The sequence below is a fragment of the Dendrobates tinctorius genome, unplaced genomic scaffold (assembly GCF_039654945.1).
Source record: "Dendrobates tinctorius isolate UK_male_01 unplaced genomic scaffold, ASM3965494v1 ptg000250l, whole genome shotgun sequence".
Classification (NCBI taxonomy): domain Eukaryota; kingdom Metazoa; phylum Chordata; class Amphibia; order Anura; family Dendrobatidae; genus Dendrobates; species Dendrobates tinctorius.
In genome coordinates, this window is record NW_027361917.1 from 44,410,966 (window position 1) to 44,434,483 (window position 23,518).

A 23,518-nucleotide genomic window follows, 5' to 3' on the forward strand; every position below is an offset into this window, starting at 1 on the left:
TGATCCAGACTAATCTTAAATGTTGTCCAATATCTTGCCGGTTTCCTAAAACACAGAGTTGTTTTTAATATCCAGTGACTTTATAATGGAGGGATTTCTTTTTTCTTTTTTTTTATTAACCAAATTCTTTAGGACCGTGCGGTTAACCTCAGTATTCAGGAGGAATTACAGAATCATATTAAGCTAAATTCTGCCACCTAGAGGCATAATATAAAAATAACAAATTCAGTACAGGGCAGTCTGTGCACGTCTCTCTATAGCATTTTTTTTTTTTATTATTATTATTATTATTAATAATCATCTTTATTTATATAGCATCAACATATTCCCCAGTGCTTTACAATTCAATCTAGGCTATGCCGTACTTTATGCATTTTGTGCACTTGTTCATTCAAATGTCCTTGTACAAGTGTCTTCAATACATTTAGAAATGTTACAGTGACTGGTATTACACCCTTTGCTGACTGTTATGATTTGTGCATAAGGATATGGACACCCTCGAGGAAAATTTATTTTACTTTCCTGCGTGGCTACAAATTTTTTTTTTTTTAAGTTGGATTTTATTACAAACTTTACACCGCTTGGCTTTTAATGGCCATTAGGCTGTGTGCCCACGTTGCGTTTTTTATGCGTTTCCTCCGTGTTTTTACAGCCGCGGAAACGCTTCAAAAACGCATTCCCATGCAATCCTATGGGATTCCGCAGTTGCTGTGTCAATGCTGCAGATTTTACCGCTGCGGAATCGCATAGCGGTAAAATCCGCAGCATGTCCATTATTTCTGCGGAATTGCGGCGATTCCGCCTCCATAGGATTGCATTGAAACGCTCACTTTATGCATGTGGCTATGCCCACCATGCGTGAAGTGAGCACTTCATGTGTGGATGGTACCCAGGGTCTGGAAGCGAGGAGACTCTCCTCCATGCCCTGGGTAACATAATCCTGTAAAAAATAGAATTAAAATCAAAAATAGGGATATCCTCACCTTCTGTCGGCCCCCGGAGCCCTCCCGCCTGTCAGCCACGCTGCCAGCATCTTCCGGTCCCAGGAATGCATTGCGAGAATGACCACTGATGACGTAGCGGTCTCACGAGACTGTACGCCATCAGAGGTCATTGTCGCAAGGCATCCCTGGGAACAGAACTTGCCGCCAGCGACAATGAAGTCCGGGAGGGATCCGGGGGCCGACAGAAGGTGAGTATATCCCTATTTTTTTTATTATTATTATTTTTATCATACTATTGATGCTGTATAGGCAGCATCAATAGTAAAACGCTGGTCACACTTGTCAAGCACTATGCTTGACAAGTGTGACTAACCTGTCAATCACTTTTCCAAGCGATGCTTCAAATCGCTTGGAAAACCGCAAGCATTCTGCAAGCTAAAAACACTTGCAAAATGCTTGTGTTTTGTGGGAAAATGCATGTGAATTCCGCATTTTACGCGTTTTACTCACGGCAGGGAGTTGCGGAAATGCTGCGGACATTTCCGGAGCATTTCTGCAACGGGGGCACATAGCCTAATTGCGAGAGTCCAACCTCTATACATACAGGACTTTGGGGTATCCATTTGTAAATGTAAATTCTATTGTGATCACTATGCAAACAGAACAATAAAATATAATAGGAATTGTTTTAATGAAACCATCACAAATGGACCCTAGTGACAATGGGGCTGTCTTTTCCGAAATCTTTGGGGTCCACTATTATGTTACACCCACTATGAAAGGCAAATGGTGTTTAATGATAGGAGAATACAAAGTAAGAAAACTTGAATAACTGGTATAGTAAGGGGATCTGATTTCCACTATCCTGCTCTATTGTTACAATGTTCTGGGAGGAAATATAAATATAAATCTGTCACCAGATTTCACCATGTAAACTGCATTCAGTACTAAATAGCTATATAAGGAAGAAAATCTATTTTAGTATGGCTGTAAAATCCTTTTTGAACGTCTTACCTGATAATTAATTGAGCAAATATCTTTTGAGAATGATTCTACATAGACATTCAAACATGGACTTTTTTTTAGGTAGGTACACCATGGTCTAAGAGATCTAGTTAATAATTAGTACAGATTGTAATGTGAAATCTGATGAAAGATCCACTTTAATATTGAAACTTCAAATGTCTTCATTAGGATGTGTTCACAAGAGTTGCAAAGGAATTAATTCCATGGAGTGTTCCCACGCTACAAACTACATGATTCCACCTGCTGTTGGCTTCTGGGAGGCCATACAGGAAAACCTATTGAATGGGAACAACTTGTTATGTTATTATTATTATTATTATTATTATTATTATTTATATAGCACTGTTAATTCCATGGTGCTATACATGAGAAGGGGTTACATACAAAGTTATTTACAATGACAGACTGGTACAGAGGAGAGAGAACCCTGTCCTTGTGGACTTACATTCTACGGGATAATGGGGAAGAGACAAAAGGTCGGAGGTGCAGCAGCTCTGGTGGTGGTAAGGTGGCAGAATAGTTATTGCAGGCTGTAAGCTTTCCTGAAGAGATGGGTTTTCAGGTTCCATCTGAAGGATCCAAGGGTGGTGGATAACCGGACGTGTTGAGGCATGGAGTTCCAGAGGATGGGGATATTTGGGAGAAATCTTGCGGCGGTTGTATGAGGAACAAATAAGTGTGGAGGAGAGAAGGAGGTCTTGGGAGGATCAAAGATTACGTGAGGGAAGATATTGGGAGATTAGTTCAGAGATATAGGGAGGGGACAGGTTGTGGATGGCTTTGTAGGTTAGTGTTAGTAATTTGAACTTGATTCGTTGGGGAATTGGGAGCAAGTGGAGGGATTTGCAGAGGGGAGAAACAGGGGAACAATGAGGAGAGAGGTGGATTAGTTGGCCAGTAGAGTTGAGGACAGACTGGAGTGGTGCAAGAGATTTAGCAGAATGAAATGTTATGCATTTCATTCTGCTGTTGCTAGGGAGAAGCTCTAACCCTTGAAGTTTGTCCCTTTTTCTCTCCTGTAGTTGATGATATTAGCTTTTGCTCCTCCCTTCTTCCTCATTATTAGTTTGCTGTAGCCATCTTTGGATGTACATGTATACTTCTCTGTTTGGGATTACTCTTTCCACCTGCTGCATACTTAATACAAGATTTCAGAGAAAAATCAACTCTGTGTCTCATTTACTCTTATTACAAGTCAGTGTGGCCGCGAGTTGGAACTATCTGAAGACGCCTGGCATGTGAGTACAACAATCATATAGTTATCTAAGGGATTGATGACTAAGGATTTAGAGATTCATACTGTCTTGAAGAGTCAGAATACCTATCACTGGCTCAGACAATATGGAACTTTACCATTAATCCCTCTTCTTTTTAGGCATTGTATCACTGCGTTATTTGGATGCTAAATGACAGTTTTATTTGGGTATTGAATAGCAGTAGATTCTATATCCAAATGCAAGAGCAAAAAAACAAACAAAAAATAGAGATGTTACATGACTGATGTAGGGTCCTGGGAAATGATGATTTGTTAAAGATTGTAGGTAGAGATGATGTTTTTAAACAACCACCATGATGTCTTCCAGCGGCTTTCTTTTTAAGTCTGGCACAGTGGCGTCTTTGCTTGCATAACCGACAGGAAGAAGCATGAGTAATTTTTCATTGACGGGACGGTCGAGCAGTAATCTCAGCCGAGGGCCACAGTTGAGAGGAGTTGTGGTTACTGTCACCAAACCTGCATTCTGGAACAAATGATCGGTTGTCATTACAAATTGGTAAATCGTTGATATCCACAATATCTATGTGTAAGGACAGAAACTTTTTTCAATTCTTAATTGGGCAGGAGTCTGATATCAGACACAGACAATGGTCTAGAGAATGAGGGAGAAGAGTTCTTCTAATCTCCTGCACACTATTTATTTACTGTAATTTATGTAAAATGCATCCATTAAATTAAATCTGTCAGTAAGATAAACCCCAGAAACCACATTTATGGGTATGCAGGGCCTTAAAATGTAAATCAATCTACACTTTTATATTTTCTATCGCATTCCTTAGTAATTAGCATTGTCAGTCATATGTAAAAGAGGTGCTAAGTGCTCTGGGTGTGACAGGGCAATTAAGGAACCACTCCCTCCCCAGGTCCTTCCCCTGCCCATCATCCGCCTCTTTAGTGTGATTGTTGGCTCACTTTCTAAGGTATGTCAGGCACCAAGCAAGGAAATCAAACAGTGAAACTATCAATCAGGTTGAAGAGGTCAATCTTGTGTAGGGAAACAAGCTCTGGAGGCAGAGGCTCGAAAAGTGGCCTCATTAGTGCCTCATTAGCATATATGCATGAAAGTGCAATTTTCTTGGGAGTGCAGAGACAGATAGAAGATATAAAGGTGTCAATGGATTTACATTTCAAAGACCTACATGTCCATTTGTGTAGTATGAAGTGGACGAGTTACTAAAAGATCTCCTTTAAGTTTTTCATTTAAAAGAGGACTTTTCACCAATTAGATCTTGTTGAACTGGACACACTATGTATTACTGGCTGCAGAGTGGAGGAAAACTTCCACTCTCAGTTGCGGATATATTAGCCATCCGAGTATTTGACATCTAATGAGTTAACTTTTGTTTAGTCCAAGCAGGGGTGGGATTCAAATTTTTAACAACAGATTCTGTGTTTATGTGTAGGAAAACCACACCCATTTTTAAGCCACACCCATTTACACACACCTTTTCCTCAAACATATACAAGTAGGGGCGCAGTCACACAGTTGAAAAAAAAATAAATTGGAATGACATCAGAACAGTGCACATTCTGGCCAGCGGCTCTCCTGACCCGAGTGTGACAGCTGCATATATTTCTATGCAGCTGTCTCACTTGACTGACCAGCTGGCCAGGCTGTGCACTACATTCTGATATTAACAGTTCCCATCAAACACCAGATCACTCATAAAACCAGCAGCTTTTGTTCTGGTCAAAAAAATTTTTTAAGCGGATACCACAACACGGGAGATTCTTTCGGCCGGACCCTACTCTAAAAATAAATATATATTTATGTATTTTTCATTAAGGGAATGAGTCACTTACATTAACATTTTTTTTAAACAACCACTAACATTACATACAAGGGACAAATATCGTCACACCATGACCAGACCAGAGTCACCGAATAATATCACATACAAGGAACAAGTAACGTCGCACCATGACCAGACCACATACAGTGGGGCAAAAAAGTATTTAGTCAGTCAGCAATAGTGCAAGTTCCACCACTTAAAAAGATGAGAGGCGTCTGTAATTTACATCATAGGTAGACCTAAACTATGGGAGACAAACTGAGAAAAAAAAATCCAGAAAATCACATTGTCTGTTTTTTTTTTCATTTTATTTGCATATTATGGTGGAAAATAAGTATTTGGTCAGAAACAAAATTTCATCTCAATACTTTGTGATATATCCTTTGTTGGCAATGACAGAGGTCAAACGTTTTCTGTAAGTCTTCACAAGGTTGCCACACACTGTTGTTGGTATGTTGGCCCATTCCTCCATGCAGATCTCCTCTAGAGCAGTGATGTTTTTGGCTTTTCGCTTGGCAACACGGACTTTCAACTCCCTCCAAAGGTTTTCTATAGGGTTGAGATCTGGAGACTGGCTAGGCCACTCCAGGACCTTGAAATGCTTCTTACAAAGCCACTCCTTCATTGCCCTGGCGGTGTGCTTTGGATCATTGTCATGTTTAAAGACCCAGCCACGTTTCATCTTCAATGCCCTTGCTGATGGAAGGAGGTTTGCACTCAAAATCTCACGATACATGGCCCCATTCATTCTTTCATGTACCCGGATCAGTCGTCCTGGCCCCTTTGCAGAGAAAAAGCCCCAAAGCATGATGTTTCCACCACCATGCTTTACAGTAGGTATGGTGTTTGATGGATGCAACTCAGTATTCTTTTTCCTCCAAACACGACAAGTTGTGTTTCTACCAAACAGTTCCAGTTTGGTTTCATCAGACCATAGGACATTCTCCCAAAACTCCTCTGGATCATCAAAATGCTCTCTAGCAAACTTCAGACGGGCCCGGACATGTACAGGCTTAAGCAGTGGGACACGTCTGGCACTGCAGGATCTGAGTCCATGGTGGCGTAGTGTGTTACTTATGGTAGGCCTTGTTACATTGGTCCCAGCTCTCTGCAGTTCATTCACTAGGTCCCCCCGCATGGTTCTGGGATTTTTGCTCACCGTTCTTGTGATCATTCTGACCCCACGGGGTGGGATTTTGCGTGGAGCACCAGATCGAGGGAGATTATCAGTGGTCTTGTATGTCTTCCATTTTCTAATTATTGCTCCCACAGTTGATTTCTTCACTCCAAGCTGGTTGGCTATTGCAGATTCAGTCTTCCCAGCCTGGTGCAGGGCTACAATTGTGTTTCTGGTGTCCTTTGACAGCTCTTTGGTCTTCAACATAGTGGAGTTTGGAGTCAGACTGTTTGAGGGTGTGCACAGGTGTCTTTTTATACTGATAACAAGTTTAAACAGGTGCCATTACTACAGGTAATGAGTGGAGGAAAGAGGAGACTCTTAAAGAAGAAGTTACAGGTCTGTGAGAGCCAGAAATCTTGATTGCTTGTTTCTGACCAAATACTTATTTTCCACCATAATATGCAAATAAAATGAAAAAAAAACAGACAATGTGATTTTCTGGATTTTTTTTTCTCAGTTTGTCTCCCATAGTTGAGGTCTACCTATGATGTAAATTACAGACGACTCTCATCTTTTTAAGTGGTGGAACTTGCACTATTGCTGACTGACTAAATACTTTTTTGCCCCACTGTATTACCACCTCATAGTCATGGAATAATACCACATACAAGGAACAAATACCGCCACGCCATGGCCAGACCACATATTACCACCACATAGTCACAGAATATTACCACATACAAGGAACAAATAACGCCGCACCATGGCCAGACCACATATTACCACCACACAGCGACTGAATAATGCCACATACAAGGAACAAATAGCGCCACACCATGACCAGACCACATATTACCACCAGATAGTGACTGAATACTACAATACTGATCATTAATTAAAAACACAATACTAAGTGAAATTGTATACAGGAACTCTGTATTTACTGTCAGTGTATAGGTAACACACTGACTCACCAGTGACGTCTCTAGCTGAAGTCCTTCATATTTGCTTTTCTTTTTCATCCAGCACAGATCGCCATCACTCTTCCAGCCAGGACTCGTCTCTGCATGAAATAACACAGTTACCTAGAGCATAGCTTCCAGAGCACATTCCCCACTTTTTCCCTTTCTTCTACACTACACATCTGAATACAGACATGCACCCACCATTAATACATAATTGGTTATTATGCAACCCACCATTGCAAATATAAATTATAATCCATCACTGTGCACCCACTAACTATAAATGCCATTTTCCCCATTTAATATATAAATTAGCACCTGTACTCTTTCCCCCAATTCATTACCAGGCACTTCAACCTCAACACCCCCCACTATGTACCTCCCGCTCTAACCCTAACCCCGATTCATTATATTTACATGCCCCTCCCACCTCAATTCATTGTCATGTCTTTCTCTCCCACCCTCTATTCATTATCAACTGCTCTACCCCACATTCAATACTTCACTTACTCCCCCACACTCAAAATTCTTTATTTGTTCTCCAGATAGATTTGCTCTCCTCACCCCCACCTTCAATTAATCATTTGCTCTCCTCATCCCCTCACTTTAAATTAAATTGCTGTGCCCCATCACTCACACTGAATTCATAATTTGCAGTCCCCCGTCCTCTCCCCCACATCATCATTTGCAGTCTCCACACTTTAATTTGAAGTACCCTTACTTCATCCATTGCAGGTCCCTATCACCCCTCACTTCATCTGCAGTGCCCCTTCATCATTTGCAGCCCCCTATCCCCCTTCCATTTCATCATGTGCAGTCCCCCTTACCCCCACTTCATCATGTTAAGTCTCCCTTACCCCCCCACTTCATCATGTGCAGCCCTACTCCCCCATCATCATGTGCAGTCACTCTTACCCCCACATCATGTCCCCTTTACCCATTTCATGTGCCGTCCCACTTACCCCCAATTCATCCTGTGCAGTCCCCCTTACCCCCCACTTCATCCTGTGCAGTCCCCCTTACCCCCCATTCATCAAGCGCAGCCGCACTCCATTGTGGGGAAGAGGACTCCCAGACAGTGAAAGGACAGGTACCCAGGGGACCGCCATCAGGGTTCCTGAGGGAACGATACTGGGAGGACAGTAAAAGGAAAGACTTGACTGAAGTTGTCAGGGAAGCAGGGGGCGGGGCAAGCTTAAAAGGAGCAGGGGGCGTGCTGAAGTGGCAGTTGACAGAGAGCAGGACAACAGACAGGAAGCCGTGTGAGACAGAGAGGACTGAGGGAGCAGACGGTGAGTTGTGGAGAGACCGACAGGGGCCTGTGAAAGGAAAGCTATGGACTCACCGACTAGTGACACGTGAGAGACTTGCACCGGCAGCCGCTCCCCGCATACGGTCCCATACAGTGACTCCCGCTCCTTCCCACTCTGTTGTGACAAGGTGGCTACCTCGGGCGACCGCTGCAACGACAGACCATTCCTTTACAGCGGTCAGGACACTGCCCCCCTGCCTTCTCCCACAGTTACGGCCCTGTCATCACCGGCCCCAGGGGGCGCCACCTCGCTACACGCGGTAGTAGAGGCCCCCGTCCGATTTGCTAAGGGACCCTGAGCAGAGGTTGGTGAATGGTTATATTTAGAGACTGCGTCATCACCGCGCCCCATTAGCACCGTTTCTTCAGGGCCTGTTGCGCCCCACCGGCATCGCTTCTTCAGGGCCTGTTGCACCCCACCGACACCATTTCTTCAGGGCCTGTTGCGCCCCACCGGCATTGTTTCTTCAGGGCCTGTTGCGCCCCACCGTCATCGTTTCTTCAGGGCCTGTTGCGCCCCACCGTCATCGTTTCTTCAAGGGCCTGTCGAGCCCAGTTTCTTCCCGGAGTGTCGAGGCGTCAAGGCAGCCGCATCAGCGACCTCTACGCGGCCACGCCTGTGATCCTGACAGACCCCTGGAAGGATAAGTGTACTATAGGAGATAAGGACCCCCAGTTTGGTCATACGTGGCCTATAGCACCCGGGCCAACCGGGTTAGTCGCATTTACCACAAGAAAGTGTTGTTAGGTTTGTTGAGTCCCTGCGTGGACTGTTGTTTTGTTCATACTTTTTGTTTGCTCGATATAGCCCCAGCGGCTACAGTTTATAAAAGTTATTTTCACAAACCACACCCAGTCTCGTGTCTCGTCACTGCATCCTGCGAACCTGCTAGAACCCTACACCATCATGTACAGCTCCACTTCCCCTTCATCATGTGTAGCCCCACTCCCCCCACTCCATCATGTACAGCCCCACTCCATCATGTATAGCCCCACTCCATCATGTACAACTCCCACTACATGTACAGCCTCACTCCCCCCACTCCATCATGTGCAGCCCCACTTACCCCCCTCCATCATGTACAGTCCCATTCACCCCCCTCCATCATGTACACCCCATTCTCCCCCTCCATCATGTGCAGCCCCATTCACCCTCCTCCATCATGTACAGCCCCCGCACCCCCCTCCATCATATGCAGCCCCATTCACCCCCCTCCATCATGTGCAGCCCCTTTCACCCCCTCCATCCTGTACAGCCCCTGCACCCCCTCCATCATATGCAGCCCCATTCACCCTCCTCCATCATGTACAGCCCCCGCACCCCCCTCCATCATATGCAACCCCATTTGCCCCCCTCATCATGTGCATCCATATTCACCCCCCTCCATCATGTACAGCCCCCGCACCCCCCTCCATCATGTGCAGCCCCATTCACCCTCCTCCATCATGTACAGCCCCCGCACCCCTCTCCATCACATGCAGCCCCATTCACTCCCCCTCCATCATGTGCAGCCATATTCACCCCCTCCAACATGTACAGCCCCTGCACCCCCCTCCATCATATGCAGCCCCATTCACTCCCCCTCCATCATGTGCAGGCATATTTACCCCCCTCCATCATGTACAGCCCCCCCACCCCCCTCCATCATGTGCTGCCCCCTCACCCACTGAATTCATTTAAAAAAAAAACAGTTTCTCATACTTACCTCACAACCGCTCCCCAGCAGCTCCTCTCTGCAGCCAGCATCTAGGTACATGTCGGCATTTGCGCGATGACGTCATGGTGCAGGCCCGACACCTGACCCAGAAGAGAGAGCGGGAGCTGGGCAGCTGTCAAGGTGACGGCCGTGCACAGCTCCCTGCCCGATACACTGTGACGCGGGCGGCTGTGTCAGACAGATCTACCTCTCTGTACCTGATATTACCCCCTTACTAACCAGAATCCTGCTTTGAGCAGGGGGTTGGACCAGATGGCCCAGTAGGTCCCTTCCAACTCTACGATTCTATGATTCTATGATTCTATGAATATCTGTCCGATATTTCATCTTTCTGCTATGCTAGATTTCTAAAACTTAACATGGGTATATCAGAATTCATCATCTTTCCACCATCACACTCACCCTGCCAACAGACCTATCCATCAAAGTCATTGGCTGCTCACTCTCTCAAGTCCTGCAAGCTCGCTGCCTTGGGGTAACCCTTGATTCTGATCTCTCCTTCAAACCTCACATCCAAGCCCTTTCCACTTCCTGCTGACTCCATCTCAAAAATATCTCCTGGATCCGCCCATTCCTCAACCAAGAATCTGCAAAAGGGCTAGTGCATGCCCTCATCATCTCCCACTTCGACTACTGCAACCTCCTGCTTTGTGGCCTCCCCTCTGACAATCTTGAACTCCTCCAATCTATCCTTATCTCTGATGCCTGACAAATCAAGCTATCTCTGCGCTATTCGCCGGCCTCACCCCTATGTCAAACCCTTCACTGGCTAACCCATTGCAAAGAGACTCCAGTTCAAATACCTAACCTTTGCATACAAAGCCATCCACAATCTGTCTCCTCCATACATCTGAGACCTAGTCTCCCGGTATTTAACTGCACGCTACCATCGATCCTCACAAGATCTCCATCTCTTAGTCCAAGAGTCCTCCTCATGCATCACTGGTGGCTCAGTGATGATTCATCAGACCGCAAACACGGTCCAAAGCCATAGAACACCCAAGATTGTGAGGCACCAGAGAAAATGGGGATAAAACATAACCTTTATTCCATTATTCCAGCCTTAAATATCACATGGTGAAGTACTATTGAGGTAGACGAGGGAAGCAACGTTTCGGCCCACAAGGGACTTTTTCAAGCAAGAAGTAAAATAAAAATTACAGCCTCATTGTACTTTACCATGTGATTTTTAAGGATGGAATAATGGAATAAAGGTTATGTTTTATCTCCATTTTCTCTGGTCCCTCGGAATCTTGGATTTTCTAAGATCAACTTATTTACTCCCCTCTTATCTCCTCTTCTGACAATCACATACAGGATTTTTCCTGTGCATCCCCTCTACTCTGGAACTCTGTACCCCAACATATCAGACTCTGGCCTATTGTGGAAACCTTCAAAAGGAACTTACAGACCTCTTACGACAAGCCTACAACCTACAGTAACCCTTGTTCCACCAAACCGTTGCACGACCAGCTCTGTCCTCACCTACCGTATCCTCACCCAACCTCTATCCTTCTGTACCAGTTGGTGACTCATTTTGTTCAAGATAATTGTACCTGTTTTTTGTTATGTTGTTATGTATACCCCTTTTCACATCTAAAGTGCCATGACTAGAGTTGAGCGATACCGTCCGATACTTCAAAGTATCGTATCGGATGGTATCGGCCGATCTTTAAAAAAAGTATCGGTATCGCCAATTCCGATACCGGAAGTCCCATTCAAGTCTATGGGACTTCCGGTATCGGAATAAGAAAAACCCTTTCCTGCCCTTGTACAGCCTCTCTGGGGTCTGTACGGGCCTTTCGGGGGGCTGTGCCGGCCTGCCAGGGGGTCTGTGCAGGCTCCGGTGGTCTGTGCCGGCCTGCCGGGGGGCTGTGCCGGCCTGCCGGTGGTCTGTGCAGGCTCCGGTGGGCTGTGCCGGCCTGCCGGGGGGCTGTGCCGGCCTGCCGGGGGGCTGTGCAGGCTCCGGGGGGCTGTGCCGGCCTGCCGGGGGGCTGTGCCGGCCTGCCGGTGGTCTGTGCAGGCTCCGGGGGGCTGTGCCGGCCTGCCGGGGGGCTGTGCCGGCCTGCCGGTGGTCTGTGCAGGCTTCGGGGGTCTGTGCAGGCATCGTCCGATGGGACTACAAGTCCCATCGGGCGATGCCTGCTACCATGACAGTGATTGACACATTAGCCAATGATGGGACAGTAGTAGTCCCATCATCCGGCTAATGTGTTAAATGTAAAAAAAAAAAAAAAAAATTACATGCTACATACATACAACATGCATACTACATACATGCTACATTCATACTACATACTACATACATGCTACATTCATACTACATAAATACTACATGCAACATACATACTACATATATACTACATACATACTACATATATACTACATGCATGCTACATACATACTACATGCTACATACATACTACATGCATGCTACATACATACTACATGCTACATACATACTACATATATACTACATGCATGCTACATACATACTACATGCTACATACATACTACATATATACTACATGCATGCTACATACATACTGCATGCTACATACATACTACATATATACTACATGCATGCTACATACATACTACATGCTACATACATACTACATATATACTACATGCATGCTACATACATACTACATGCTACATACATACTACATATATACTACATGCATGCTACATACATACTGCATGCTACATACATACTACATATATACTACATGCATGCTACATACATACTACATGCTACATACATACCACATACATACTACATACATGCTACATACATACTACATATATACTACATGCATGCTACATACATACTACATGCATGCTACATACATACTACATGCTACATACATACCACATACATACTACATACATACTACATACATACTACATATATACTACATGCATGCTACATACATACTACATGCTACATACATGCCACATACATGCTACATACATACATATATACTACATGCATGCTACATACATACTACATATATACTACATGCATGCTACATACATACTGCATGCTACATGCATGCTACATACATACTACATACATACTACATGCTACATACATACCACATATATACTACATACATACAATACATTCATACAATACATACATAGACATACAGTACATATAACATAGAGTAACATACTTACCAATACTTATCACATTGTTCCCCGAAGCCATTGTCTTTTCCGGAATAAATATTAACATAACAAACCACAAAAATACTCACCCACGATCCGAAGCAGTCCACGAGTGTGTCCCACGACGATCTTGGGTAGAGAACTGCAGCATCAGCTGATGCTGCCGTTCTCTACGGGCTGCAGGAATCCAATGACGGAAGGTAGGTATCCTTCCGCACTGTATTCCTCCGCCACTTAAAAAAAAAAAAAGTCCCTAGTCTCACTTTATGCCATTGCTGTGTGGGAATTTCCCACGCAGCAATGGCATAAAGTGAGACTAGGGACTTTTTCCCACGCAGCAATGGCATAAAGTGAGACTAGGGACTTTTTTTTTTTTAAGTGGCGGAGGAATACAGTGCGGAAGGATACCTACCTTCCGTCATTGGATTCCTGCAGCCCGTAGAGAACGGCAGCATCATCTGATGCTGCAGTTCTCTACCCAAGATCGTCGTGGGACACACTCGTGGACTGCTTCGGATCGTGGGTGAATATTTTTGTGGTTTGTTATGTTAATATTTATTCCGGAAAAGACAATGGCTTCGGGGAACAATGTGACAAGTATTGGTAAGTATGTTACTCTATGTTATATGTACTGTATGTCTATGTATGTATTGTATGAATGTATTGTATGTATGTAGTATATATGTGGTATGTATGTAGCATGTAGTATGTATGTAGTATGTATGTAGCATGCATGTAGCATGCAGTATGTATGTAGCATGCATGTAGTATGTATGTAGCATGCATGTAGTATATATGTATGTATGTAGCATGTATGTAGTATGTATGTGGTATGTATGTAGCATGTAGTATGTATGTAGCATGCATGTAGTATATATGTAGTATGTATGTAGTATGTATGTAGTATGTATGTGGTATGTATGTAGCATGTAGTATGTATGTAGCATGCATGTAGTATGTATGTAGCATGCATGTAGTATATATGTATGTATGTAGCATGTATGTAGTATGTATGTGGTATGTATGTAGCATGTAGTATGTATGTAGCATGCATGTAGTATATATGTAGTATGTATGTAGTATGTATGTAGTATGTATGTGGTATGTATGTAGCATGTAGTATGTATGTAGCATGCATGTAGTATGTATGTAGCATGCATGTAGTATATATGTAGTATGTATGTAGCATGTATGTAGTATGTATGTGGTATGTATGTAGCATGTAGTATGTATGTAGCATGCATGTAGTATATATGTAGTATATATGTAGTATGTATGTGGTATGTATGTAGCATGTAGTATGTATGTAGCATGCATGTAGTATGTATGTAGTATGTATGTAGTATGTATGTAGTATGTAGCATGTATGTAGTATGTATGTGGTATGTATGTAGCATGTAGTATGTATGTAGCATGCATGTAGTATATATGTAGTATGTATGTAGTATGTATGTGGTATGTATGTAGCATGTAGTATGTATGTAGCATGCATGTAGCATGCATGTAGTATGTATGTAGCATGCATGTAGTATGTATGTAGCATGCATGTAGTATGTATGTAGTATGTATGTAGCATGCAGTATGTATGTAGCATGTATGTAGTATGTATGTAGTATGTATGTAGCATGTAGTATGTATGTAGCATGCATGTAGTATGTATGTAGTATTTTTTTTTTATTTTTTTTTTAACATTTAACACATTAGCCGGATGATGGGACTACTACTGTCCCATCATTGGCTAATGTGTCAATCACTGTCATGGTAGCAGGCATCGCCCGATGGGACTTGTAGTCCCATCGGACGATGCTTGCACAGACCCCCGGACATCAGCACAGCCCCCCGGCAGGCCGGCACAGCCCCCCGGCAGGCCGGTACAGACCCCCACAGGGTGCACAGACCACCGGCAGGCCGGCACAGCCTCCCGGCAGGCCGGTACAGACCCCCACAGGGTGCACAGACCACCGGCAGGCCGGCACAGCCCCCCGGCAGGCCGGTACAGACCCCGGGCAGTCCACACAGCCCCCCGGCAGGCCGGCACAGCCCCCCGGCAGGCCGGCAGAGACCCCCGGAAGGCCCGAAGTGACGGCGCATCATGATGCGCACACACCGCGCATCATGATGACGTCAGTCTGTCAATCAACTTTGAACTTCCGATTCCGATGCCGAATTCCGATATTGAAAAAATATCGGAAGTCGGTATCGGAATTCCGATACAGCAAGTATCGGCCGATACCCGATACTTGCGGTATCGGAATGCTCAACACTAGCCATGACGCAATAATAATAAATAATAATAAAGTTGAGCTGCAGTACATGGGAATGGCCACTACTAGTGCAATAAGGAGCTGGGGTATTCTGGTTCCATTCGCTGTGTATTTTGGCATCCAAAATATCAGGTGTTAGCGACAAGCGAGTGTGGATATCCAAATCTATGAACACGAGACCTGGATTCAAATAAGGTGTAAATAACAATAAAGTGACTGTTGGTCTAGTATAATATCATATATCTTTTTCCTTTTATATATATAATTATGCTCAAAACATGAATTACTAACATGATAGGCAGACTGACATATGACAAAAAAAAAACACAATTATAAAGTGTCCTGTACCTGAATGGCAGCCAATAGAATTCCACAAGCTATGGAGACACTGATCTCATTATAATAATGGGTCTTCTTTCTGTTGTTAGAAAGAATTCCATATACTTGTTTGAAGATCAAGATTAAATAAGGTGCGGTATCTAAATATTCCTTAACCCAGTCTGTTCTAAAATATAAAAAAAAATGCTGTTAACAAATTGATGCACGAACATTTTATAAAAGTAATAAAAAGGCAACACATTTTGAAGGACAATCTAAAAAAAAATACCCGAACCTAAAATGGAGGATAAAATAGAGATATACTTTCATTATGTGGTTGCAATGTGTCCATCCACTGGGACTCTGCTAGTTACAAGAATTAGGGGATCACACTGAGCTTTACCTTTTACTAGAAATGTATCTAATACCTAATACTGTATGTAAGCAACCATGGACAAGGGGCAACATTTTTATCTAGGTAATGGAGCAGACTCCAATATGTGTAGACATATGGTAAAATGTGGACCAAACAATGTGAAAAATAAACAAACATTAATTTAATTCAATGATTAAGCTTTTAAAGGAGCTTCTCATAAGGATACTACACCCCTAACTAATGGTATGTGTGAAAAAGCACTGCAATGGTGAAATAATACTTACCTTACCTGTATAATTTCATTTTGATATTTTAGAGTAACCCAACATTTAAGTTTTACCAAAGCGCATGGGGGCGGATAGTACACTTACAGCTCTCTTTCGCTTTCACACTTTTCCCCGTTGCCAGACTCTGGTTTCTGAGGAACAGGTCACTCTAGTGACCCACCCCACATGAGACTTTGCCTCTGTGCTAGCGTGGCACCCCTGAGGTGCAGTTGCCACAGAGGTACTGCGCCTCAGTCAGAGGTGTAGTGCTCCGCTCTCGGATATGGAGGGGACGTCACCCAGAACCCACACATTTACATCCAACATCAGACCTCTCAGGGCCCGAGTGGGACTTGGTGGAGGGTGTTGGTGGAGGAAGTGAGAAGGGAAGTAGTTAGAGAGTGGTGTGCAGTGGTCTGAGAGACCAGAGGGACAGTCTGCTGTGGGGACTGAAAGAGCCAGGAGCTCGTCCCCAGATGACAGAGAGGGAAGAGAGTAAAGAAGAAGAGAGAGTGACTCCAGAGGGAGGAAGAAGGGGTCCTAGGGGCACGGGTAGCAAGGAATCCACCCGTGGGGCTCGTATGCACACCAACCATAGTCAAGTGGAGGGACCAGGTCGCAGTAGGGGACCGGCCCCAGACTAGTGGAGAAACTAAGGACTCAGCTAGCTAACCAGAGGTTTCAGTACCTGCATGTGCTACAGCCACATCCAACACATTTGCTGAAAACGCAAATAGGATCAAGGGGACCTAGAGCACATCACCGACAAGATCCGGGGCTGCTGGCTTGGGACACTGTGTGTGATGGTGCAGGGCAGGAGAGTGCAGGAGAGGAGGGAGCCAGCGCAGTGAGACAGCCAGGAAAGGAACATCTGAAGGGGGTTCTGACACCGCAATTTACCACCTCGGCTTGGGATTGTAACATCAGAACTGTGAGTAAAACCTATAAAGACTGCACACTGCTGTGTCCTCCAATTTATTTACTGTGTCACTTGCCCTGCACTACAACCACCATCATCACCATCGTATTGTAATACCACGGCCGCCGGGCGGTAGCCTCCGCAGCCATTCCGGTACTCACTGTGATGGAAGCTGTTCCATCCCTGGTATGCTGATCACCTTTGAGGCTCAAATGACTGCAGACAGAGGCTGGAAACAACTTAAACAGTTCAACTTTATTCTCTTCAGAGCACAGCACATCCACATGGCTTCAGGACTCTTTACACGTTACCAGTAATACATCTTCATCTAGAGCAGCACACTACTTCTTCTTCTGTTACACACAGTTGGACCACACAAGCAACCGAGTATGCCACACGGAACACGGTGAACACAGCACTTCGACCCTTCTTCCTGCGACCGACTTCAGCCCACGAAGGTACCTGTCTACTCTGTTAAAGTTCACCCCTTTTCGGCACTGTTGCTCCTGTACTTGTACTAGGCTTGCAGCTCACTAGACTCTTGAAACAACTCCCGCACTCCAGCTGTCACTTCCACAGGGGCTCACTCACCGACCTCCCTGGCTTGACCAATTCCAGACACGGGCTGGTTTCCATAGACTGGCTTTCTGTGACTTCAGCTCTTTGTTTCTAGCTGACTTGACTTCTGAGACTCTCCCATTAGTCTCCCTAGCCCTTTAGCTTTAGCTCTCAGTCTCTAGGTAAAGGGCCTCCAGTGACACTACTCGCTGACTGCTGCTGTAGGCATTTTCTTCACACTTCTTCTCAGGATGGCTACCCCAGGCTCAAATAAAGCAAGAAATCTGTCTCCTTTTTGCTCCTGGCTAGCCACTCCTCTAGTTAACCCTTCTAAAGGCTCCCATCTAGTTGTGCTCAGTGCCTCCATCTAGCGTCCCTTTACTAATACCACACTTATCTAACAACCTAATGTCATGTGGCCGCAAACACACATACACATGACATACATACTGCACACAGACATGTTAAGAATACAGAAAATAAACACTTCTACAGGGCTAGGCCCAAACCTACCTACAGTATCACACTACAATTGCCCTGGGGTTTAGCTCTTTCTTTGGAGAGTAGTAACATCTCTGCTGCATCACCATCAGCCGCAGCGGTCTCCTCAAGCAGCATCGGCTAACATCTCCTATTTGCCGAATACCACAGGTGGCGTCACAAACTATATTTTATAAACTTTATTCCTATTTTATCATCATTTTTCATTGGACGCCCAGAGCAACGGGCTGGGTCACTGCTGCTGTGTGACACATCCCCATAAGAACAGGCCCGGTACTGAGTATCCTCACGGCTCTGGCTGGCGCTCCACTAGCATTGCCCAGGGTCATCTTTTAAGAGGGGGTGGAGCATGCGCAGATCGATTGTCCATCTCTCGCAATGTCATCAGGACTTTACTTTGCATGCACGTCCTCCTCTCAGGAGATTACCCCTGGCACCTGCCCTAAATCTCCGGATATTAAGGCAGGACATTGACACAGTAGTGACCTTTCTGTTAGAGACTGGAGACTAGCGGTGGGTGGAGAAAAACGAGAGAGCGTAAAAAAGTTGAACCTGCAATGTCTGCCCAATTGCACTTGTGCATCTTTAGCATAAAATGTAAATGCTCGATTTCTCTACGAAAGATTAATTCAGCACTCACATTTCATTACGGGTGTAATATCTAATAACAGACTCTCTGTAAGGGAAAATTGAGATTTATAGCATTTGTAAAATAAGATCATGAAGTAGGTGGAGATAATTGATTTAAAGGGAATCTGTCGGTAGGATCAACCCTCCTAAGCCGTCTATATGGACATGTAGGTCATAGGAAGGTGAATAAGATGATACAGTGATATCTGCGATCCAATGTCTTGTTACAAAGAAATCATTTATATCTATATGTAAATGAGCTGTTAAGACTTATTGGCCAGATACAGATTTCCTTTAGTTTGCCTCCAGAGCTTATTCTTAATGACAGGAGGCAGTACCGCTGTGAGACATGTTTTCACTGACAGTCTGCTCTCCTGATCTACATGTCTCACAGTGGTAACACCCCCTTTTATTTAAAATAAGCTCTGGAGGCAGATTCTCAGTGAGATCAGAATCCCATCCATAGCCTGGAAGAGGTCATTTACATATAAGAAAAACATGGGTTTCTTTCAAATAAGACAATCGGATTGCAAATATCGAGGTATCATTTTATTCTGCTTACTATGACCTGCATGCTCATACAGCATTAGCAGGGTTGTTCCTCCTGATAGATTCACTTTACATTATGCACTCCTCACTGAACACTATAGACACTGCATGGCATTCTTTAAGGACTGTTTTTTAGGACAATATGTGTGACTTGTAGACTGTGAGCCCTCGCGGGCAGGGTCCTCTCTCATCCTGTACTAGTCATGACTTGTATCGTTTAAGATTATTATACTTGTTTTTTATTATGTATGCCCCCCTCACATGTAAAGTGCCATGGAATAAATGGCGCTATAATAATAAGTAATAATAAGAATAATTGCTTGACACTAATTGGCCACAATATGTCATTGTCTGGTCATTTAACCCCTTTCTGACATCTGACATACTATCCCGTCAATGGGACCCGGTCCCCTATGCCCATGGATGGGATAGTACGTCATAGCGATCAGCAGCGCTTACGTGGTGAGCGCCGCTGATTGCGGCCGGGTGTCAGCTGATTATCACAGCTGACACCTGGCACTATGTGTCAGGGGCGGTCGTGGACCGCCCCCGACACATTTACCACTGGCACACTGCGATCAAACACGATCGCAGTGTACTGAGGGTTTAGTGAAGCATCGACAGGGAGGGGGCTCCCTCCGTGCTTCCCTGAGACCCCCGCAATGTGCAGCGCTGCTGCGGGGGCCCAGATCCAAAATGGTGGCGGGGACCTTCGGGGGCCTGCAGGGAGGCGGCTTCCTCAAGCCTGCAAAGCGCCGGCATGAGGAAGCCTGCAGCACTGCCTGTGACAGATCGCTGATCTGTCACAGCGATCTGTGATGTGACAGATCAGCGATCTGTCACATGACAAGTTATGTCACCCCTGGGACATTGTAATAAAGTTAAAAAAAGTGTAAAAATAAGTTATAAAAAAATCGCTAAGTAAATTAAAAAAAAAAAATATTCCCTAATAAATTCATTTTTTGGAAATAAAAAAAACCCAAAACAATAAAAGTACACATATTTAGTATTGCCACGTCCGTAACAACCCGCCCTATAAAAGTGTCCCATTAGTTAACCACTTTAGCAAACCCCTTAAAAAATAAAAATAAAAAACAAAAAAAATAATGCTCTATTATCATAACACCAAACAAAAAGTGCAATAACACACGATCAAAAAGACGTATATATATAACCATGGTACCGCTGAGAACGTCATCTTCTCCCGCAAAAAAACAGCTGAAATACAGCGTCATCAGTGAGAAAATTAAAAAGTTATAGCTCGCAGAATAAAGCGATGCAAAAATAATCATTTTTTATGTAAAATTGTTTTTATTGCATAAAAGCGCCAAAACATAAAAAAAGACATAATTGAGGCATCGCTGTAATCGTTGGGACCTGTTGAACTGCATTGTGCTCGAAACGGCTGTCGTCCGTCTTTTTGCATTTCTCCCGTGCCATTGCCTATGCTTTATTAATATGAAATAAAGTGAATCATTTCAAGAGAACGGTGAGTGCCATCCTGCTGTCTTTTTCTACAAAGAATAAAACTGCCTTATCAATTTTACCGCACGCGGAACAGTGTAAACGCACCCCCCAAAAGAAATTCTTGAAATGCTGGTTTTTGTTCATTATGCGTCCCAAAAATCAGAATAAAAAGCGATCAAAAAATGTCACGTGCCCGAAAATGATACCAATAAAAACGTCAGCTCGTTCCGCAAAAAATAAGACCTCACATGACTCGGTGGGTCAAAATATGGAAAAATTATAGCTCTCAAAATGTGGTGATGCCAAAATAACTGCGACCAACCGCTTCCGGTAACCATCAATGAGTTTCTTACAATGCTCTGCTGGAATTTTAGACCATTCTTCTTTGGCAAACTGCTCCAGATCCCTGATATTTGAAGGGTACCTTCTCCAAACTGCCATTTTTAGATCTCTCCACAGGTGTTCTATGGGATTCAGGTCTGGACTCATTGCTGGCCACCTTAGAAGTCTCCAGTGCTTTCTCTCAAACCATTTTCTAGTGCTTTTTGAAGTGTGTTTTGGGTCATTGTCCTGCTGGAAGACCCATGACCTCTGAGGGAGACCCAGCTTTCTCACACTGGGCCCTACATTATGCTGCAAATTTGTTGGTAGTCTTCAGACTTCATAATGCCATGCACACGGTCAAGCAGTCCAGTGCCAGAGGCAGCAAAGCAACCCCAAAACATCAGGGAACCTCTGCAATGTTTGACTGTAGGGACCGTGTTCTTTTCTTTGAATGCCTATTTTTTCTCCTGTAAACTCTATGTTGATGCCTTTGCCCTAAAAGCTCTACTTTTGTCTCATCTGACCAGAGAACATTCTTCCAAAACGTTTTAGGCTTTTTCAGGTAAGTTTTGGCAAACTCCAGCCTGGCTTTTTTATGTCTCGGGGTAAGAAGTCGGGTCTTCCTGGGTCTCCTACCACACAGTCCCTTTTCATTCAGACGCCGACGGATAGTACGGGTTGACACTGTTGTACCCTCGGACTGCAGGGCAGCTTGAACTTGTTTGGATGTTAGTCGAGGTTCTTTATCCAACATCCGCACAATCTTGCGTTGAAATCTCTTGTCAATTTTTCTTTTCCATCCACATCTAGGGAGATTAGCCACAGTGCCATGGGCTTTAAACTTCTTGATGACACTGCGCACGGTAGACACAGGAACATTCAGGTCTTTGGAGATGGACTTGTAGCCTTGAGATTGCTCATGCTTCCTCACAATTTGGTTTCTCAAGTCCTCAGACAGTTCTTTGGTCTTCTTTCTTTTCTCCATGCTCAATGTGGTACACACAAGGACACAGGACAGAGGTTGAGTCAACTTTAATCCATGACAACTGACTGCAAGTGTGATTTAGTTATTGCCAACACCTGTTAGGTGCCACAGGTAAGATACAGGTGCTGTTAATTACACAAATTAGAGAAGCATCACTTGATTTTTCGAACAGTGCCAATACTTTTGTCCACCCTCTTTTTTATGTTTGGTGTGGAATTATATCCAATTTGGCTTTAGGACAATTCTTTTTGTGTTTTTCATTTAAGACAAATTAAATGAAGATAATAATACCAAAGAATTTGTGTTTGCAATCATTTTCAGGAAGAAACTGAGTATTATCTGACAGAATTGCAGGGGTGTCATGTAGTAAATCAAACCCCCCTTTATCACCCCCTTAGTTAGGGAAAAATAATCAAATTAAAAAAATGTATTTATTTCCATTTTCCCATTAGGGTTAGGACTAGGGCTAGGGTTAGGGTTAGAGCAGGGGTTAGGGATAGGGGTAGGGTTAGGGCTGAGATTAGGATTAGGGGTGTGTTGGGGTTAGGGTTGGAGTTAGAATTGGGGGGTTTACACTGTTTGGGCACATCAGGTGGTCTCCAAACGCAACATGGCATCTGATCTCAATTCCAGCCAATTCTGTGTTGAAAAAGTCAAACGGTGCTCCTTCCCTTCCATGCTCTGCTATGCGCCCAAACAGTGTTTTACCCCCACATATGGGGTATCAGCCTACTCAGGACAAATTGCAAAACAACTTTTGGGTTCCAATTTCTCCTGTTACCCTTAGGAAAATAAAAAATTGGGGGCATAAACATCATTTTTGTGGAAAAAAATATGATTTTTTTATTTTCACGCCCGGGCGTTATAAACTTCTGTGAAGCACTTGGGGGTTCAAACTGCTCACCACACATCTAGATAAGTTCCGTGGGGGGTCTAGTTTCCAAAATAGGGTCAATTGTGGGGAGTTTCAACAATTTAGGCACATCAGAGGCTCTCCAAATGCGACATGACACCAGCAGACCATTCCATC

At 44.1% G+C, this 23,518-nt stretch overlaps 1 protein-coding gene across 2 annotated transcripts in view; it reads right to left on the reverse strand.

Annotated features, from left to right (window-relative positions):
* Window positions 1–251: 251 nt before the first annotated feature.
* The window catches only part of IYD (iodotyrosine deiodinase), a 55,366-nt gene continuing 32,099 nt past the window's right edge, over window positions 252–23,518 (reverse strand). Inside the window, exons 4-7 of one of the 2 annotated variants that reach the window (XM_073557659.1) lie at window positions 15,944–16,100; window positions 8,470–8,584; window positions 7,134–7,222; window positions 252–3,709 (exon numbers count right to left, since the gene is read on the reverse strand). In XM_073557659.1, the coding sequence (XP_073413760.1) occupies window positions 3,527–3,709; window positions 7,134–7,222; window positions 8,470–8,584; window positions 15,944–16,100 (544 nt within the window). In that variant the 3' untranslated portion in view covers window positions 252–3,526. The remainder of the gene's footprint in view (window positions 3,710–7,133; window positions 7,223–8,469; window positions 8,585–15,943; window positions 16,101–23,518) is intronic. The other variant, XM_073557660.1, reaches the window with a different exon arrangement.